This window comes from Nansenia antarctica (assembly GCF_963989245.1).
Source record: "Nansenia antarctica genome assembly, chromosome: 19".
Lineage (NCBI taxonomy): Eukaryota > Metazoa > Chordata > Actinopteri > Argentiniformes > Microstomatidae > Nansenia > Nansenia antarctica.
In genome coordinates this window covers 15,286,213-15,303,415 of record NC_137692.1, presented here as the reverse complement: position 1 = coordinate 15,303,415, position 17,203 = coordinate 15,286,213, and the positions used below count along the sequence as shown (strand labels likewise).

General features: G+C 42.8%; 1 protein-coding gene across 1 annotated transcript; it reads right to left on the bottom strand.

Moving 5' to 3' along the window:
- Positions 1–23: 23 nt before the first annotated feature.
- Positions 24–15,260, bottom strand: LOC308173926 (serine/threonine-protein kinase VRK1-like; the record flags this gene model as incomplete). The annotated part of the gene is made up of 13 exons (XM_080548979.1): positions 15,198–15,260; positions 13,839–13,996; positions 13,604–13,659; positions 13,040–13,109; positions 12,215–12,302; positions 11,190–11,298; positions 10,658–10,750; positions 10,272–10,404; positions 5,054–5,174; positions 4,396–4,454; positions 3,408–3,607; positions 1,285–1,422; positions 24–425 (listed from the first exon to the last, which is right to left on the bottom strand). The coding sequence occupies exons 2-13, from the start codon at positions 13,963–13,965 to the stop codon at positions 24–26; spliced, it is 1,596 nt and encodes a 531-aa protein (XP_080405105.1). The 5' UTR covers positions 13,966–13,996; positions 15,198–15,260.
- Between the last annotated feature and the right edge of the window lie 1,943 nt (positions 15,261–17,203).

Sequence of the window (17,203 nt, the reverse complement as noted above, 5' to 3'; positions counted from 1 at the left end):
TGGATAATTGTGTTGCGAGAGAGCTAACATTTCAGCATCCCAGTCAAAGGCTCTCTCATTGCGAACAGAAAAGCCAGGAGGAGAGCGGTCATAAAGATACTGGCGTACAGTTTGACATTCAAACAGCCCTTCTGTTTGGCAGCGGGATCTTCTCTCTGGTCGTGGTTCCGACCGTTCTCCCACCGCTGGTCATCACAGTCGTGCTCAGAACTCTCCCAACTGTCAACTTCTCTGTACAGAGGGGTCTCCCTGTGGCCTGACCACGACCGGTCGGACATTTGCTTTGGACCTCGTCTCTCACTGCGGTCGTCCCACTGGCTGCTTCCTGTGGACGGGGTTCTTTCTCTAGGCCGCCGCTGGCTGACCTCTGGGCTTGTTGAGGTCACTGTTTTCCTGATGGGTTTTTTGGTTTTTGAAGCTGTTTTCTGTTAAAGAGGATTATTTAGACACTTATTTTTGTTTGTATCATTATTGAAATGTGTTCCTTGAGACTTTCAGTTCAGTTTTCAATTGTTAAAGCATTGATCAAATGTTAGCTTATTGACATTACCATTGTTGCAGTATTGTTTTGAAAGCTGGCCTGAATTAAATGTAATTGTATAATTAAGTTCCAGTATAAAATGCTCAGGTTTCAAATAAAGGCCAAATAAAACGAGAGTAACATTTATTTACATTATCCTTTTTATTTCGTGAATATCAATCATTATTGACCACAATGTCAGGTGGCGCGGCTGGTCATGGTCAGAAATCAGAAATATAACTGAAATTCTTTAAATACAAATAATTTGTCTTTCTCTCTATGGAAAATAAGGTGTTAAAAAGAAGTGACCGTTTCTATAAATGGAATAAAACTGCCATAAAGAAAGAAATTAAAGTGGAATTTACCATGTGCAGGGGTGCAAACTGGTGATGGCCCAAAAAAGGTGACAGGATTTATTTTGATGATTATATATGATTAATATTTGCCGGTTTTCGTTAGTGGTAAATACATTCAAAGTGTATTATCCAAAATTCATATTTATGGTTGCGCCACCTGACATTTTCTGGGTGGTAAAATCTGAAATCTTTTTTAAAAATGTATTCGTATCACCTTAAAAGCTATGAAACAAATGTAAATACACAAGATACATTCTTGTGGACGTAAGAATGGAATTGAAATACATTTTGCTCAGTATTGCTTATTTCATTTTGAAAACCTTATTTGTCATTGACCCATAAACCAAAGTACAGTACATAGTAGTTGAAGTTACTGTAGCAGCAGTGCTAGTGCTTTGGTCTCACTACCTGCTCTGTCTGAGGCCTGGGTCCGATTGGCGGTCCTCTTATGTAACAAGCTAGTATGGGTCGGGGTCTCTCCTCTTCCTCCACCTCATCCTTCGCTATGGACGACCCTTTGGCTCCGGCTTTTGCTCTGCTTGTTTTCTATGGGCAAAGGACAGACAATGCAATTCATGAGAAACTAGCATACAAGTGTATGATAGTGAATACCTACAGTTCTCCTACAGTATGAACAATACACTTTTGAAATAGGGACATTTTCCTGTGCATGGGTTCACAAATTTCCCAAAGTGCCCTTCACCACAGTAAAAGTTTCCATTTATGGTGGATGAAAACGTCAGTGTTGTCTTGTAAAAACCATTTGACACCAGTTTGTAACCTAGTAGTAAAGTTTGGTCAATCCCCCATCACTACCTCATCCACCACTACTGGCTTGGGTCTGGAACGGATACAGCAATAAAGAGAGGGTGAGAACTTTATCACTGAGTTGCTAGCATGCATCCGATGCATACTATATGAGGTACAGTATATGTGTTCCTCTCACACCTTTGAAATAAAGGGCATCTTTATTGTATGCAGAGCTATAAAATATGAGTGATTTACAGTATGACTAGGGCCAGAGTGTTTAGGTGAGCTAGTCAGTGAGAACCTGCCCTTGCAATTTATTGTAGATCATAGGGAGTGTCCTTGTTGTTTAGCCTATAAGTTCTATATTTATAGCCAAAAGAATACTGTGAGACTGGACACACTCCTTTCACCACAAGTCTAACGTACTGCCATCCATTCTGGACAAAGACTTAGTCAGTCATCTCAGGCCCAAGAATGCTCCCAACTGTTTTTTTGTCAACATCAATAAGACTTTTGAATGTTCCCTCAGGGGGGAAATAAAGTTATTATATTATTTCAAGTAAAGCCTTGAAATTGCACGAATGTAATTAAATGTTATTTTCTCCCTTTTCTTAGGAAGACGAAGGTGACGGTAACGTTGACATTGAACACTTTCAATCAAAAGTGTTCTGTGGTAACGAGACAGTTGGGATGATGATTGTCAAATACCGGGAGTGATAATATCCTCGACCCCTCCACTGGCATTTACTCTCTTACTTTCTAAACCTCGTGAACACGGGCACTTCTGTCTAACGACGGATCAAACTGCCCAGTGCCCGGCACTTCAGCATGGAAATGAGGACAGACAAATAGCATAATTGTGCCTGGCGGTCTTCCGCCCTGTGTAAAGTGTGTGTCATCAATCGGTTCTAAATTGTGCTGTTTTGGGTGGCTGTGAAAGCTCAGCGGGTCAAGTTACTGTAGCCGCTCAGCCAGAGGCTGAAGTGATTCCGGTAAGTTCTGGTAAATAAAGGCCCTGTTCCACTCCAACCCCTCTCGAGCGGGCAACGCGTCCCATCACACGGTCAGGGACAGGTTGACCTCCTTCACCACGGTCAAGATCCCCCCCCCTACCCCCTCCTCTACTAAACGACTGTATGCAGAGGGCCTGAGAGGGTCAAAGCGAAAGAGCAATTTGACAGATTTGGTTCGATGTTAATTTGAAATGCACAGAGAGAGCTGTAAATAAAGACCTGTAATTGGATGTGGTCTGCCGGCTGGGTTGAAGATATGTTTTAAGTGAGAAGTTATGGCATGCCACAAGAGACAGGAAATTCAAAATAAGCACCACCCACCATTACTTCTATGCACTAATACTGTTTAGTGATTAATGAATAATTGCAAAAAATCAAGCCCTTTCTCTCTCTCAAAGATCATCCATGCCTTTATAACCTCACGTGTAGACTACCGCAACTCCCTTTATACAGGGATTAGTCAGTCGTCCCTGTCCCGCCTGCAACTTGTCCAGAACTCTTCTGACAGGTCGCCGGAAGAGAGACCATATCACCCCAATTTTGGCCTCTCTCCATTGGCTTCCAGCGCGGTTCGGATTGATTTTAAGGTCCTCCGTTTTGTTTTTTAAAGATCTGAGACATCAGTATTTGGAAAACTTTTCAGACACGAGAAGACAAATAAGGGGCCATAATAAATCAAGTCAAACCAGAGATGGCAGCACCTCTGGCTCAACCACATGTAATGATAATCCTGTGAAGTTGAATAGAAAATAGGTCTCAGACTCTAACCTTGTTCTTGGCTTGTCCGTCCGACTCCCTCGTTGCAGATCCCCCTGCGTCCGTTCCTCCTAGACCAGACAGGTCCAGCCCCACCTGGCCTCGGCTCGCTTTCGACCCCCCCCCTGACAATATCTCTCTCAGCCGATGGTAGTCTGGAGTCTCTTGATACTTCAGTGCTTTGACACAGAGCAGGAACTGGGATATCTTGACTGAGAGAGAGAGGGGGGGAGAGAGAGAGAGAGAGAGAGAGGACATGGACAACAGACACAACCCAAATGACGTTACTTGAAATCCAAGCCTCTCTTTCACTTCTACACACACGGTTACAAGCCTGAGTGTAATAACTGGAGATACGTTATACTGGCCAACCAAGTGTCTCATGTTATCGATGACGCTTTATAACTGCTGGATATGACACTATTGTGTGTGGGTGTGGGTGTGGGTGTGTGTTAGAATTGTACATGTATGTGGACATAAATAAAGCATTTAAAATGTGTATGTGTGTGTGTCACAAAAAGTTGTTGAGTGTGTGTGTGTGTGTGTGTATGACAGAGACAGACACACTGTAGTTTAGTGTGTATACATCACACACACGCACACACATACATATGATGCATTCCCTGGGTCTTATCAGTGGCGTCCAGCCGGGTCTTGCCTCTCAAGGTGTAAGGAATCAGGCCCAGTCGCCAATCATACATCACACAGCACTCAGAGAGATGTGACCTCTCTTTATAGAGAGGAGAAATAACACACTACACACGACAGTTTGAAAGACTTGCCTATATGGGACAGTTCCTTGGCTGGTGGAAAGGTAGTTTTGGGTCAGGCTGTATTAGTAGGGGTGAGACTGTTTCATTGGTGATTTACACCTGACTGTGGTCTGGTATAACTAGTAGTGTGGTCTGACTGTGGTCTGAATGGACGGACAGACAGACACACACATAATCAGAGCCATCCCCATAAAAAATAAGTGTGGTCTGACTGACCCCTCACTTACCTGCGCTGGCTCCAGACACAGACAGTCCCAGCACCGAGCTAGGCAGATTATCCATCAGTCTGAAGAAAGAGAGAAGAGAGAAGCATTGTTGTGGTTTTGACTTAAATACGTAAATCAGGATTATTTACTGCATGTCATAATGTATTTTGTCATTTATATTTGAGTCATTTAGCAGACACTTTTATCCAAAATGAATTACAGTAAGTACATTTCGTGAGCTTAGAATTATAAGGTTCTATCTCCGTTTAGGGTAGTTCAGAGATATTGAGCGTCAACGTTTTTACATTCCATTATGTTTTGTGAGATGGAATCTTTGTATTTTATGAATTACTAACTAAAAAATGTCAACATTTTACAAATAAAACCACACAGGCATTAATAAACACCTAATGAATCAGATTATGTAAAAAACTCAATTTTGACCAAAAATGGAGATAGAACCGTATAATTCTAACGTCACGATTTGTCTGTGTAAGTAAGTGAATCAATTATACAGCAGTAATCATAAGTAAAACCTTTAATAATAACAAGTGCCAATGTTTGGCTTCGACAAGTTCTTATACTTTTTTATCCTGATGATACAGTGTTTTTTGTCAGGTAATTGGTGCTTCTACACCACAAGGACCAATCTTGGCCGATGTGTACCGTAATACAGTACCTGGCTTTGGCTTCCTGGACCTGTGAGGGGTTCTTCAGAACTGAGTCCCAGGGCAGCGCCCCACACAGCCAATGGAGCAGACAGAAGCCCAACACCTGCAGGTCCCCACGCCTGGACGGAGCTAGAGAACGAAAGAGAGAGGTGAGAGAGAACATGAAGAAAGAGGGAAGATGAAAGGGGGGGGGGAAGGAGGAGAGAAAGAAAGTGAGACATGAAAGTCTATCCCAGTTTTGTTCTGACAATTGAGTGTATTAAGGATTTACGGAGAGGGGAGTGAAAAATATCAGACCCCACTTTGGAGATAGATAAAATAGCTTTGATCGAGGGACAGCTCAGAGGTGAAATCAAATATGAAAGCCAAACCAAAGACTTTTATGATGAGGTGTGTTTTATTTTCTCAAACCTCCAGTTCGCCTACCGCAAGAACAGGTAGGCCTAAACGGAAGACGCCACCTCCACGGCACATCACTCCACCCTGACCCCCCTAGACACAAGCAACACCTATGAAAGGATGCTGTTCGTTGATTTCAGCTCAGCACTCAACAACACCATCATCCCCTCCAAGCTGGTCACCAAACTCAGAGACCTTGGTATCAGCACCTCGCTATGCAACTGGACCCTAGACTTCCTAACCAACAGCTACCTTAACTGTACATAGCTCATAACTGTATATACCTCTAACTACCGTACTTGCCATACTGTACCTATCACTATCATGTGTTTATATCACTATTTGCACTTCTGGTTAGATGCTAAACTGCATTTCGTTGTCTGGTACTTGTACTCTGCAATGACAATAAAGTTGAATCTAATCTAAAAATGGTGTTCATCTCACTCTACCTTCTCCTCCCTGCACTTTGCCCAACCCCACATGCATGTCTAGGTATGAGGGGAGAGAAGGGGAGATCTTAGGTTCGTTTTCTCGTTCTCTAGGCCAAAGAAGGATCCCTATGGCCTCTGACACGATCCAGACACTGATTCCACTCTCTCTCAAACTCTCTGGGCCGGTTTCACAGACAAGGCTTAAGCCTAGTCCTGGACTAAATCACACTTTCAATGTAAAATCTCCATTGAAGATGCTTTTTAGTCCAGGATTAGGCTTAAGCCTTGTCTGTGAAACTGGCCCACTGTTTTGCAGCCAGAGGGTCAGGCATTAAAACACACACATACACATAGACATCTGAGCACAAATCACTACCACATGTTGAGAGAGAGTGTCAGATCTCTTCCATCCCAGCTCTACACAAATACTCAGCTGCCCTCTAGTGTAAACATATTTTCTTCCACAAAGATGCTAGTGGTCCTGTGCTCAGAGGGTGTTATCCGCGTCGCACCAATGAAATAGCTTGCAAACCCACATGTTCATCTCAACACTACATACTCTGCAATGAGGCACTAACTAATACCATTGAGCCAGAGAAGCCTAGGCATATTTCTGACTCCTATCCGAAAAGTGCTTCAGGAAGTCTCTACAACAACGCTAACTTCTTGACAACGTTTAACATTTCAGGAGGTTGTTTACTGGAAAATGTCTGGCAAAAATGAAGGACGGCCATCACACCTAATCGAATGGGGGAAGTGTCTCCAAACTTTTGACTGGTACTGTACAATTCCTATTTTGATAACGACTAAACACACTCCAGCCTTCAAGTTGTCGCGTTCCGTCTCATTTGAATAGCAGGACCAGCGCCCTGAACAAGTCCCTGTGAAAAACTCAGTGTGGAGTTCATCAATGCGTCCGTGTTGGGGGGGTTGAGGGGTTGAGCCCCGGGACTTTTAGCGGCTCAATACTGTAACAGCCTCGCGCGTCTCCAGAGAAATTACCTATCGACTTCCTTCACGAGAGGGAGAAATCTCCGACCCTGATCCATGGCAGACATTGATCCCGGTCGGTGTTCCCATTTAAACAGGCCGTCGGTGTGGCCGCCAGGGCCCAGCAGGACAGGGGAGCTGCCTGGCCACGGCCCAGTGACGGACGGACGGACGGAGGGACGGACACGACTGTTGTCGGTCGGTAGTTGGTCTGTTGGTTGGTTTGCTGGTTTGTAAGTTGGTTGGTGCTCGGTTGCTGCTGGTAGTTGGATGGTTATTGTTGCGACAGTTTTGTTTCAATGAGCATTATCAACAGCAGTCGTGTTCAGTGAAACCATTGTTGAGTTAAACTGTCGAGTGAACGAAGATGAGAAACACAAGCGACACGGCCACTTAACGGCGGCCCAACTCCCGACATAATAGATTAACAATTAAAGGATCAACAATGATCACCAAAGGCCCGAGATTATCCCTATCCTCGATTGAATTTCCACTGTTGCTGTTCTAATTAAGCATCTTGTCTTCCTCGTACGAGAGAGGAAATCAAGGAAGGAAGGACAAGGACACACACACACACACACACACACACACAGACACACACACAGACACACACACACACACAGACACACACACACTGATCAGACTAAAAGCACGAACGCATGCACACGCATCAAGTTGGTCCTACATACTCCAAGCTTGTGACTGAGGTGCTGAGGCTAGGTGATGATGATGTTGTAGGCAATTATCTCCTATTGTTATTCAGATTCCCTAAAGAGTGGTGTCACACTCTTAACCCTCTCCTCCGGAATCTCTGCATTCCAAAGCGTTCCTGCATCCTCCACCATCCCAATAGGTTATAATTACACCGTTTAGCTCAGAGTTCAGGGGGTTCATCACTGTGTGTTGAGTTTCTACTCTTCCTCTTAACATCTACGCCAGGGAGGTTGACCTGAGGTAAGACAGGAGGTGGGATCTTTAAGAAAAGGGGGTCTCATCATTGGTCAAAATCTGACACATATCTCTTTTGCCATTGGACCAAAGGACTAAATGATACTGAGATCTTCATCTGAAAAGCCTTCAAATGACACAACTGAAGATTTCTGTCATTTCAACATATAGTTGCTTGACTCGAAACATGATTTCAGCTTGTATGCAATTCTGAATGACAACGTATTTGCTCTGACTCTTGATTCAGAGAACAACCAAAACAAACAAAAAAACTCAGAGCATATTGTACAGTGAATATATCCCCCCCCCCTCCCCTCTCGGTTTCTCTAAAACATATTAAAACTGACCTGTTTGCCTTTATCAATATAGCTGACTAAGCATCTAGTCCTCATTTTTTCCTTTTTCACACATTTCAAAAAATGCTGTGACGCTGTGATCGGGGAGTCTACATCACACTCCCTGTCTGTATTGGAAACCCTACGCAGTCGGCCCACGCTCTGATCGGCCAGAGGTTATCAGTGGTGCCGTCCCGCTCTATCCAAACATCTAAACCTTAATTAATGAAGGATGAATACACGATGCAGGTTATGACTTCAGCTAATTAGGGAATTCTCAAACTGAGACTGCAGCAGGGAATTCAGGGGAAGGGGAATCAATGTGCCACAGAAAAGGTGTATGTACGCAATTTGCCGGTTAATGTGTTTCCGATATCTACAGGGTGGGGGGGGGGAGGTCAAAAGCAAGGAGGTATGAAGGGGGAGGGTAAACATGCATTGATAAACAAGTGGTCTGCAAATTGAAAGATGGAGTGTTCACAAACATACCGGCAAATTATATTTTGAAAGAACAACCAATGTAGCTTTTTTTTACCGATTATTGGGTGTTGAAGACAATATTTTGGGCCAATAGCAAATGTACGTAGAAGGAAATAATATATATCAAAGTCAAAATAAGCCATCAAAATTCAAAAAAAAAAAAAAAAAGCTAAATGAGATCTTTCCAAAGAAATTCTAAGAATGATTAGGGGGATGAATGAGCATTGCATAACATCATAATAAGCCTAACAATTCTCAAATGTTCCATGACAGTCACATTTTCTTAGACTTTCAATTCTGTAGATAACCCCTGTTATGATCAGAATTGGTTTATTCCTGTGCCTCCCCCTACACCAGACAGAAACAAAGCAAGTGGTAGGCCTACATTTAATCATGCAAGTGACAGGCTTGATCTAAAAATAGCAATAGCAAATAATTTCTGTGGCACTGTTGCAAATGTGAAATGTACTCTCAAACGTGTTAACTGGTGGAATAACTGGTCAACCTTGTTGTGTCTCCTCAAATAACCCACGTGTGAATCTTGAATATACTGCAGTACATATTTTCGGGGGCAATATTCAACATAAACAGTTTTCTTCATTATTCACAGCCTCTGTGATTAGCACTACAAAATAACATATGCATTAGATTAGGGTTGCACGATAATACGGTATACTGCGGTATTAAAAAATAGAAATACCACTTCAATACTGTCCTAAAAAAGATTCTGCTGCACAATGTGCACATATACAAAATAAAGAGTTTGTCCAGCACTACTGTCTGTGTGTTTGAAGATGCTATGAAAGTGATGACAGAACTTTTTTGTAAACAATGTAATTGTCAAATAAATAAACCTGTCAAAAAAGACTATTTAGAAGCGATCATAATCGCGTGTCACGTTCTCCTCGTCTGCCCTTTGTACTCGGGTGAGAGTTGCTAACACGTTCTGCCCTTTGTACTCGGGTGAGAGTTGCTAACACGTTCTGCACTTTGTACTCGGGTGAGAGTTGCTAACACGTTCTGCACTTTGTACTCGGGTGAGAGTTGCTAACACGTTCTGCACTTTGTACTCGGGTGAGAGTCGGTGACACATTCATCTTCTTTGGGTTTAGGTACTTTGTGATCATCTAGTTAAGTGTAGTTATGTGTTTTTAGCATGTTCATGTTCTATCAGCATGTTGTGATAACACATGCAGAACAGCTCTCTGTCATGTTCTTTGTTGTTAGTTAGCTAGGTAGCTAGTGCAACGGAGCACAGTCTGAAACCAGTGCGTTTCTTTCTTATTTGTGTGCATATCTTCTTAAACTATCTGTAAAAAAACTAAATCAAATAATAATCTGTAAAAAAAACAGAAAAATGACTGTCAACTTGGCGGCTCCCTTGAAGTCCTACAATGTGATTTATAATCCTGCGATAATACCGTATACCACCCTAAAATGTGGGAACGGTTTAACGATATCAAAAATGTAATACTGCTCAACCCTAATATGCATTTAGATGTTAACCTTTGAGCCCAGACACTGTGACTGTAGATGTATACCGTATCCTCTATCAATATACTATATTCTCCCTCAATTTCCTTAGAGAACAGTCTTACTGATCTAATTTGAATATCTGAGAAGTGAGGGAGATCACACTTTACCCACTCCGTTGTGGGCGTCCACACTTGTGTACTCGATTGTTCCGTCGTGGCCCTTCTTTGGGTTCTCTTTGTACTCCTTATGTACCCCGTTAGGGCAGTATCTATAGGAGAGGCCGTAGTCAGCCAGGTACACCTACAGCACAGGTCAAAAGGACAAAACAAAGACAACAGTAGAGGTCAACAGTTAACCGGCACCTCAGGCCACCTCTACAATTAGGGGACGATCACTATGATGTGCAGAACTTAACAAGAAAAATGCCTTTGGTAGGCATGCATAAATTGATGGTGCCTTCTAATGAGGTCTCTAGCAGCTCTAGCAGTATACACGGTTCCCTTTTGTATGAATTCATACGACTACAGCGTTCGATCCCATTTAGTATGCTAACCTTGTCCGGGTCTCTGTGACCAACCATTAGATTGGCAGCCTTTATGTCCGCGTGGACATACTCGTTGTCGTGGACATACTCAAGCACGTCCAGCTGTGAAGGAAAAACAGAGGAGAGGGACAACAGTTATCATTTAACACCCCTGTTTGTCACCCCCTTTTGATCTCATACTAATTAAAAAACTGCTTGTCATAGTTCTATACTTCATCCATCATCAGATCAGTGCCAATTCAACTGAACCTCTATGTTCAACAGGTCAGATCAACTGTAAATGAAATAGAGAATTGTTCCCATTCAACACTCTTTGGATTGATTCAATTTCAGCACCTAGTACCTTTACCCCCGCTTTACCCCCGGAGCTCCACTTGGTCTACTTGAGGATAAGTTAGAGGCCATCATCATATGACATCATATGGACCTTTCATTACTGTGACTGACGTGGTAGGACATAGGGGAAAGAGAGTCTAGAGGTCCAAATGGAACCAAGCCTACTGTAAATGTCTATAGACTTCCCTAAAGGAGTATCTCTCACCAGGATTCGTCCCAGCTGGAGCACAGTGTCGTTCTTCAGCCGCCCTCCGTTTCGCTCAAGCACCTTCTGTAGGTCAATGCCCAGTCGATCCATCACCATAAACCTGTACCTGTGCAGGGGGGCAAAGGCCAAGGGTCAGGGGTCAAATCATCTTGCACACACTTCTCAACCATAATGTTGGGTTCTATCTTCCAATAGAGACAACATTGTCTTGTCAATATAGCCACTAACGACAAACCCCCTACCCAGTTTTTCCTCTATATGCATTGATTCGTGGCGGGCCGCCACAAATACACTTTCTCCGCCACTAATTGATTCAGTCCACTTTGATTCAGGCTGCGCAACGAGAAAGGCAGCGACGTATTATGACCGGAGAACAACAAAAAAAAGCAGATTGAAGCTAGATTTAGGCCGCTTTCAGACCTACATTTCGTTCCGATTTAGGGTGTAGTAAGTTACAATATGTTACAATGTTGCAATTAACCTCGTCTCGGTTTGTGTTCGCGAGGCGACGTGCTTGCAAAACAGTTTTGTGATTGGTCCAAATTCAGCGGGACATTTGGATTTCCCTCTCTCTCTTCGCCAGTCCCTTTATTCCCGTATCCTAATCGAAAATGCAACATCATCGACGGCTGTGGGTTATTGCATTTACTGCAATAAATCAGGCTATTTTGTGAAACAAAATAATGTTCCCGCTAATGGGTTAACCGAGCAGCCTCGCACCTAACGCTAGCTTCGAACTATTCTGTGTGTGTGTGTGTGTGTGTGTGTGTGTGTCAGTGTCTTGGGCGTATCGGTCAGTCACATGTATGCACGTTACGCATGTTCTGCTTCAGCTGTAGCCTCAGGATATTTTGGTATTTGATTTGACACATTACAATATTGACAATGAATCAGAATTCATGGTCAGATCTATACAGACCTAACCCTAACCCTAACAAGCATTATTTCCCCTCTTCTTCTTCATCATCATCATCATCATCATCACCATACTAACGTCCCCAGGCCGGCAGCCAGCTCAGTACCTGGTTCCGTGGTACTCTGCCAGTCCTGCTCCCCAGTATACTGGGATCCCCAGAAAATCTACTTTCTTGCTCTTCATCCATTGCTTCACTGAAACAACAGCAGGACAGGATCATAAGAGCTCAAACACACGGCCCACATTGACACCATATCTTAATAAGGTCAGATTTGCACCTGTTCTTTTCGGGAGGGAATACAAAACAAAATGAAACATAACGTAAAGTAAAGAAAAGGGAAGTAGCCTACTGGTACTCAGTTCCCCCTTATCCTCTCAGAAACACCAAAAATAGCCCTCGACCAATAAGAGTTAATACCCATCCCACCCCCACTCCGCAAAAAACAATGTGTGAATGTGATGTTGGACACAAGAAGGACTACTAAAACCATTGAATGGGCTGGATGGATTCTTCGTCTAATACGCGTGCGTGCGTGCGTGCGTGCGTGCGTGCGTGCGTGCGTGCGTGCGTGTGTGCGTGCGTGTGTGTGTGTGTGTGCGTGTGTGGAAAAGTTTAGATGGTGATGATTGTAACCTAACCCTTACAATCAGGTCCAGGAAGTTTAGCTGGGAGTGGGGGGCACTGTATGTACACTAAATGACCATTTGAGGAGTGGTCACAGGGAATTCTATAAAGGTGATGGGTTTTGAGTAGGTCGGGAGTTGCTTTGCAAACTAACGCGGCCCGGAATTGTTATCAATAAAGGGTCTCTCTTGTGATCAATCATCAGCTCCGGTTTCTCCGATTATTTACGTTGGTAGTAGCTAGTATTAATTAATGTATTATTTATATTTGAAAGTATTAGAGTACAAGATATTCCACAACACTTACTGTTTTCTGGTTTAGCCGCCCTCTGATAGAACTTGAGCTCTGTGAATAGAGGGCCATTCTCATGGTACTCCTGCACATAGAATGACATGTTGAACTCTTGAGACAAAAGGACCATGTTGTAATATAGTAGGGGCTACAGCTACAGTATAAATAGATATATAGTGGTATATTGGAAACTTCATTTCAGTGACAATCCCATATCCAAGAACTCCTCCTAAAGGGAGACTATACTATAGTAACTAATATATTGTACTACTATACTACTATACTGTAGTTAAGAGTAGGGGTGGGAATCGAGAACCGGTTCCAGTTAAAAACCGGTTCCAAATTCCAGGGTTAACAATTCCTTTTATTCATTTCATTAATTCATTTTAACATGTTCAAATGTTACTAGGCAGCCATACTACACAGTGTTCAGAGACTCAAGACATAATAAAATAGCTGCATTGACGCTGAAATCCTGTGTAGGCCTACTTTGAGTGTGTAACTACATGATAAACTAGCTTTCCTCTGAATAAATTCCAAAGCCACACCGTGTCAGCCAAGTACTGTTACTGTACTCACCACTTTTATCACAAAATCAGAGTCCTCTCTAACGGGGGTGTCCACATCCTGTGAAGCTGATGGGTTACAGAAAACAGAAGTAAAGAAACAGACAGAGAGAGAGAGATGGTGGTGGTGATGCACACTCCAATCCCATATGTGTCATTCGTTGTGACAAACTTGTTTTAGCTAACCAGTCCTAACCATCCCCAAAACAATTAGGCGCTACTCATTCACATATCAGCTGTCATATTACCCAGGTAAATCAATCCGAAGCCTCCTTGGCCAATGATCTTGCCCAGCTTCCATTGCTTCTTCTCGGTGTCGGTCAGTAGAAACCCGGCCGGTAGCGGGGCAGGCAAAGTCTGTTTCCTAGGTGCCATCTAATGTGAGTAAATAGCCGGTGGTAGATCCCTATAAGAAAAAGATTAAATGATTTTCAGCAACCAAGGATTAGGTTAGACTCTGTAAGCTTGACTTGAGCTAAACGTTAGATCTTCGTGGCCAGTGTTGAACAACACAATACCTATTTAGGTAGGGAGCTTCATGACGCATAAAAAGGGATGGTCGACTTTGTTGAAAACAAAACTGAGACTTGTCGACTTTGTTGAAAACAAAAGTGAAAGTGTAAACTGGACTGGTGATTAAGACTAGTAGGATAGTGTAGTATATTTTACTTGAACACACACACATACATGAATTGTATAGTATGGGCATGTATTATTTGCCTTTTGACTTGCATAAGTTCTGTAAGATTCTCCTAGCTGTGGGGGTTTTACGAACCTTTGTCTTAAGGGCCATTATGTTTTTGCCTCAGGAAGTGCTGTCCATATATGGGCATTGTTAGAATGACTTCCTGTGAATCTGATTTGACCTGGAATGACTTGTAGGCCAGGTGACATCACATTGTGGGGTCTCCTACTTTTCACACCTCAAGCATCTATGCAGTGACTGTGATAGGACCATTGTTTGTAACTGTATTTACATACTATTGTTTATAAATAAGGGTGTGAGCCCGGGGGGCTCTCTTCTCTCATCTTGACCACACAGCTCCTCTCTCTCTCTCTCTCTCTCTCTCTCTCTCTCTCTCTCTCTCTCTCTCTCTCTCTCTCTCTCTCTCTCTCTCTCTCTCTCTCTCTCTCTCCTCTCTCTCCTCTCTCCCCTCTCTCCCCTCTCTCTCTCTGTCTCTCTCTCTCCCCTCTCTCTCTGTCTCTCCCCTCTCTCTCTCTCTCTCTCTCTCTCTCTCTCTCTCTCTCTCTCTCTCTCTCTCTCTCTCCCCTCTCTCTCTCCCCTCTCTCTCTCCCCTCTCTCTCTCTCTCTCCTCTCTCTCTCTCTCCCCTCTCTCTCTCCCCTCTCTCTCTCCCCTCTCTCTCTCTCTCCTCTCTCTCTGTCTCTCTCTTCTCTACCAGACCAGACCAGAATCCAGCTTTGATATCTGTATACTTTTGTACTTTAAATAAATAGTCTTAAACTCAGAATTGTTCTTTGATTCATAACCAACAAGAGAAATCCACAACACTAGTAGATAGCTAGCCACAGTAGATAGCATAGCAACATTATTCGCATCAAATATGCAGACACTTAAAACTAGTAACCTATATGTATGTTTACTTACCGTAATAAGCCTGCTACCGTAATATCCTATGAAGTGTGTCTGTTTGACAGCTCTAAAGCAGCTGATCTGTCCGACCAAAACATTACAACTTCCTGAAGTTTCGTCCCTCCCGCTGCGTTACATGTCGGCACGTATCAACCAATGACGTGGAGGGAGGAATCGCTCTTTATATCCAACCGCCAATCACGGCTGAGAGATGTAGCAGCGTGTGGCCTATCACAGACCAGGAGCTTGTTCCAGATCAACTACATTCATCAGAGCAACGCATCCGGGTACTTTCCCCTCCCGTCATGTCCACGCCCCTTTTTGTGTGATAGCAGTGTAGAAGTTTGACTGGCGGTCAATGGGAATTTCTGGTCTTTGCTCCTTTAATCCGATAAAATAAGAAAACCGTAGTGCTTTTTAGATATTAGGAGCCCAAATTCGATGGCCAGTTAGGCAAACTATTATATAGTGTCATTGCCGATCAATGATAGACGTCGTTATATAGAGAAAGTTAATGAAATAGGGGTTGATTCATCAGAGCAGTCATACGTCATCTCCCTGTCATCTGGGATTTGTAGTTCTTCATTTGATTTGCCGTGGTCCTAACGTCTTCACCTCCAGTCCCCCCAACAGCGTTTGCTTTCGTTTCTTCTTTGAACATTTATCTCCCATGATTACAATAGAAATATCATGCACAGTAGCACTAGTCGATAGCCGTTATGGGTGAAGGGTTAGTAGGTACTAAGTAGTACCTTAGTAGGCTAGATCAAATGAAGAACTACTACTACTAGCTAAGATTGGTAAAAGATTGGCGTGGTGCAACCGAAATTAGTAAACAACTAGTTTGAAACTAGCTAGTAACAACTAGGGGTTTAGTAACTACCAAATGCCTGCATTTAGTAATGACTTACGCCATATTGGTGCAACCCAGTAGTAACTAGTTGTTTACTAATTTCAGTTGCACCACGCCAATCTTAGCTAGTAAATAGGCTACTCAGTTTTGGTAACTGTTTTTTGTTTCTCTACTGTAATATAACTAGGTACATTATTAATAATAATAATGAATAATAATTACAATTTACAATACAAATACAAAAATTGGGGGTCCCTCCCAAAAAAATGTGGATACAAGATCAACCACCAAGCCCTCATTCTGACCCAGGAAAAACCCTGGTATGTCCTGTATAACATGATAGCCATCTATGAGCAATGCACTGTATATAAGATGATGACCACGGGTCTTTCTGCTGCTGACCAAGGGGCTGAGGCCTGTTGATGTGGCCCATTTTTCTTTTAGAGTCTGTAGGCTACTGTATTTGTTTATTAAGATTTCATAAATATTATATATTGTCTGAATTTTTTTCTTGTTTTATAAAATGTTAATTATTTTCATTTCTTGTGCTGGTTTATTGTGAACAACATGTAAAATTGCAGGAAACTAGCACAAATAATTGGGTGGGAGAGAGGGGCCGCCGCTGCCAAAACGCGCACAGTTTTGGGTTTGATTGATTGATTGAAAACTTTATTAGAAGATTTGCAGAAGTAGGTACATGAAAGTACATATTATATACAAGGTCAACTAAAAGGATAAAAACCCAAGAAAGCCACTGGCTTATTTCAATTGGGGTCCTTGATTTTCAATTCATCGTTACATGTAAGACAGACAGGAAAAAAAAAAATAGTACTATCTACACGATAATACAGACAAATAACTATTACTATCTACAAGAAGGGTCGCTCCACCGCCAAAAAATCTCACTCCAAACTTTTGGTGAAACTTGGCAGCCCTGATCCTGCACCTTACCTGTTCTACACCTGTGAAGCACTTTGGTTCAGCTGCTGCTGTATGTAAACATGCTATACAAATAAAGCTGACTTGACTTGACTTGATTGCAAATGAGGTTTAGGTTGGGGATGATCGGGGTGGCTGTGGCGCAGGAGGCAGAGCCAGTGCCTAAGATAACAAATATTAGAATTACTCTGCCGCCATTGGTGTGTGAATGTGTGTGTGAATGGGTGAA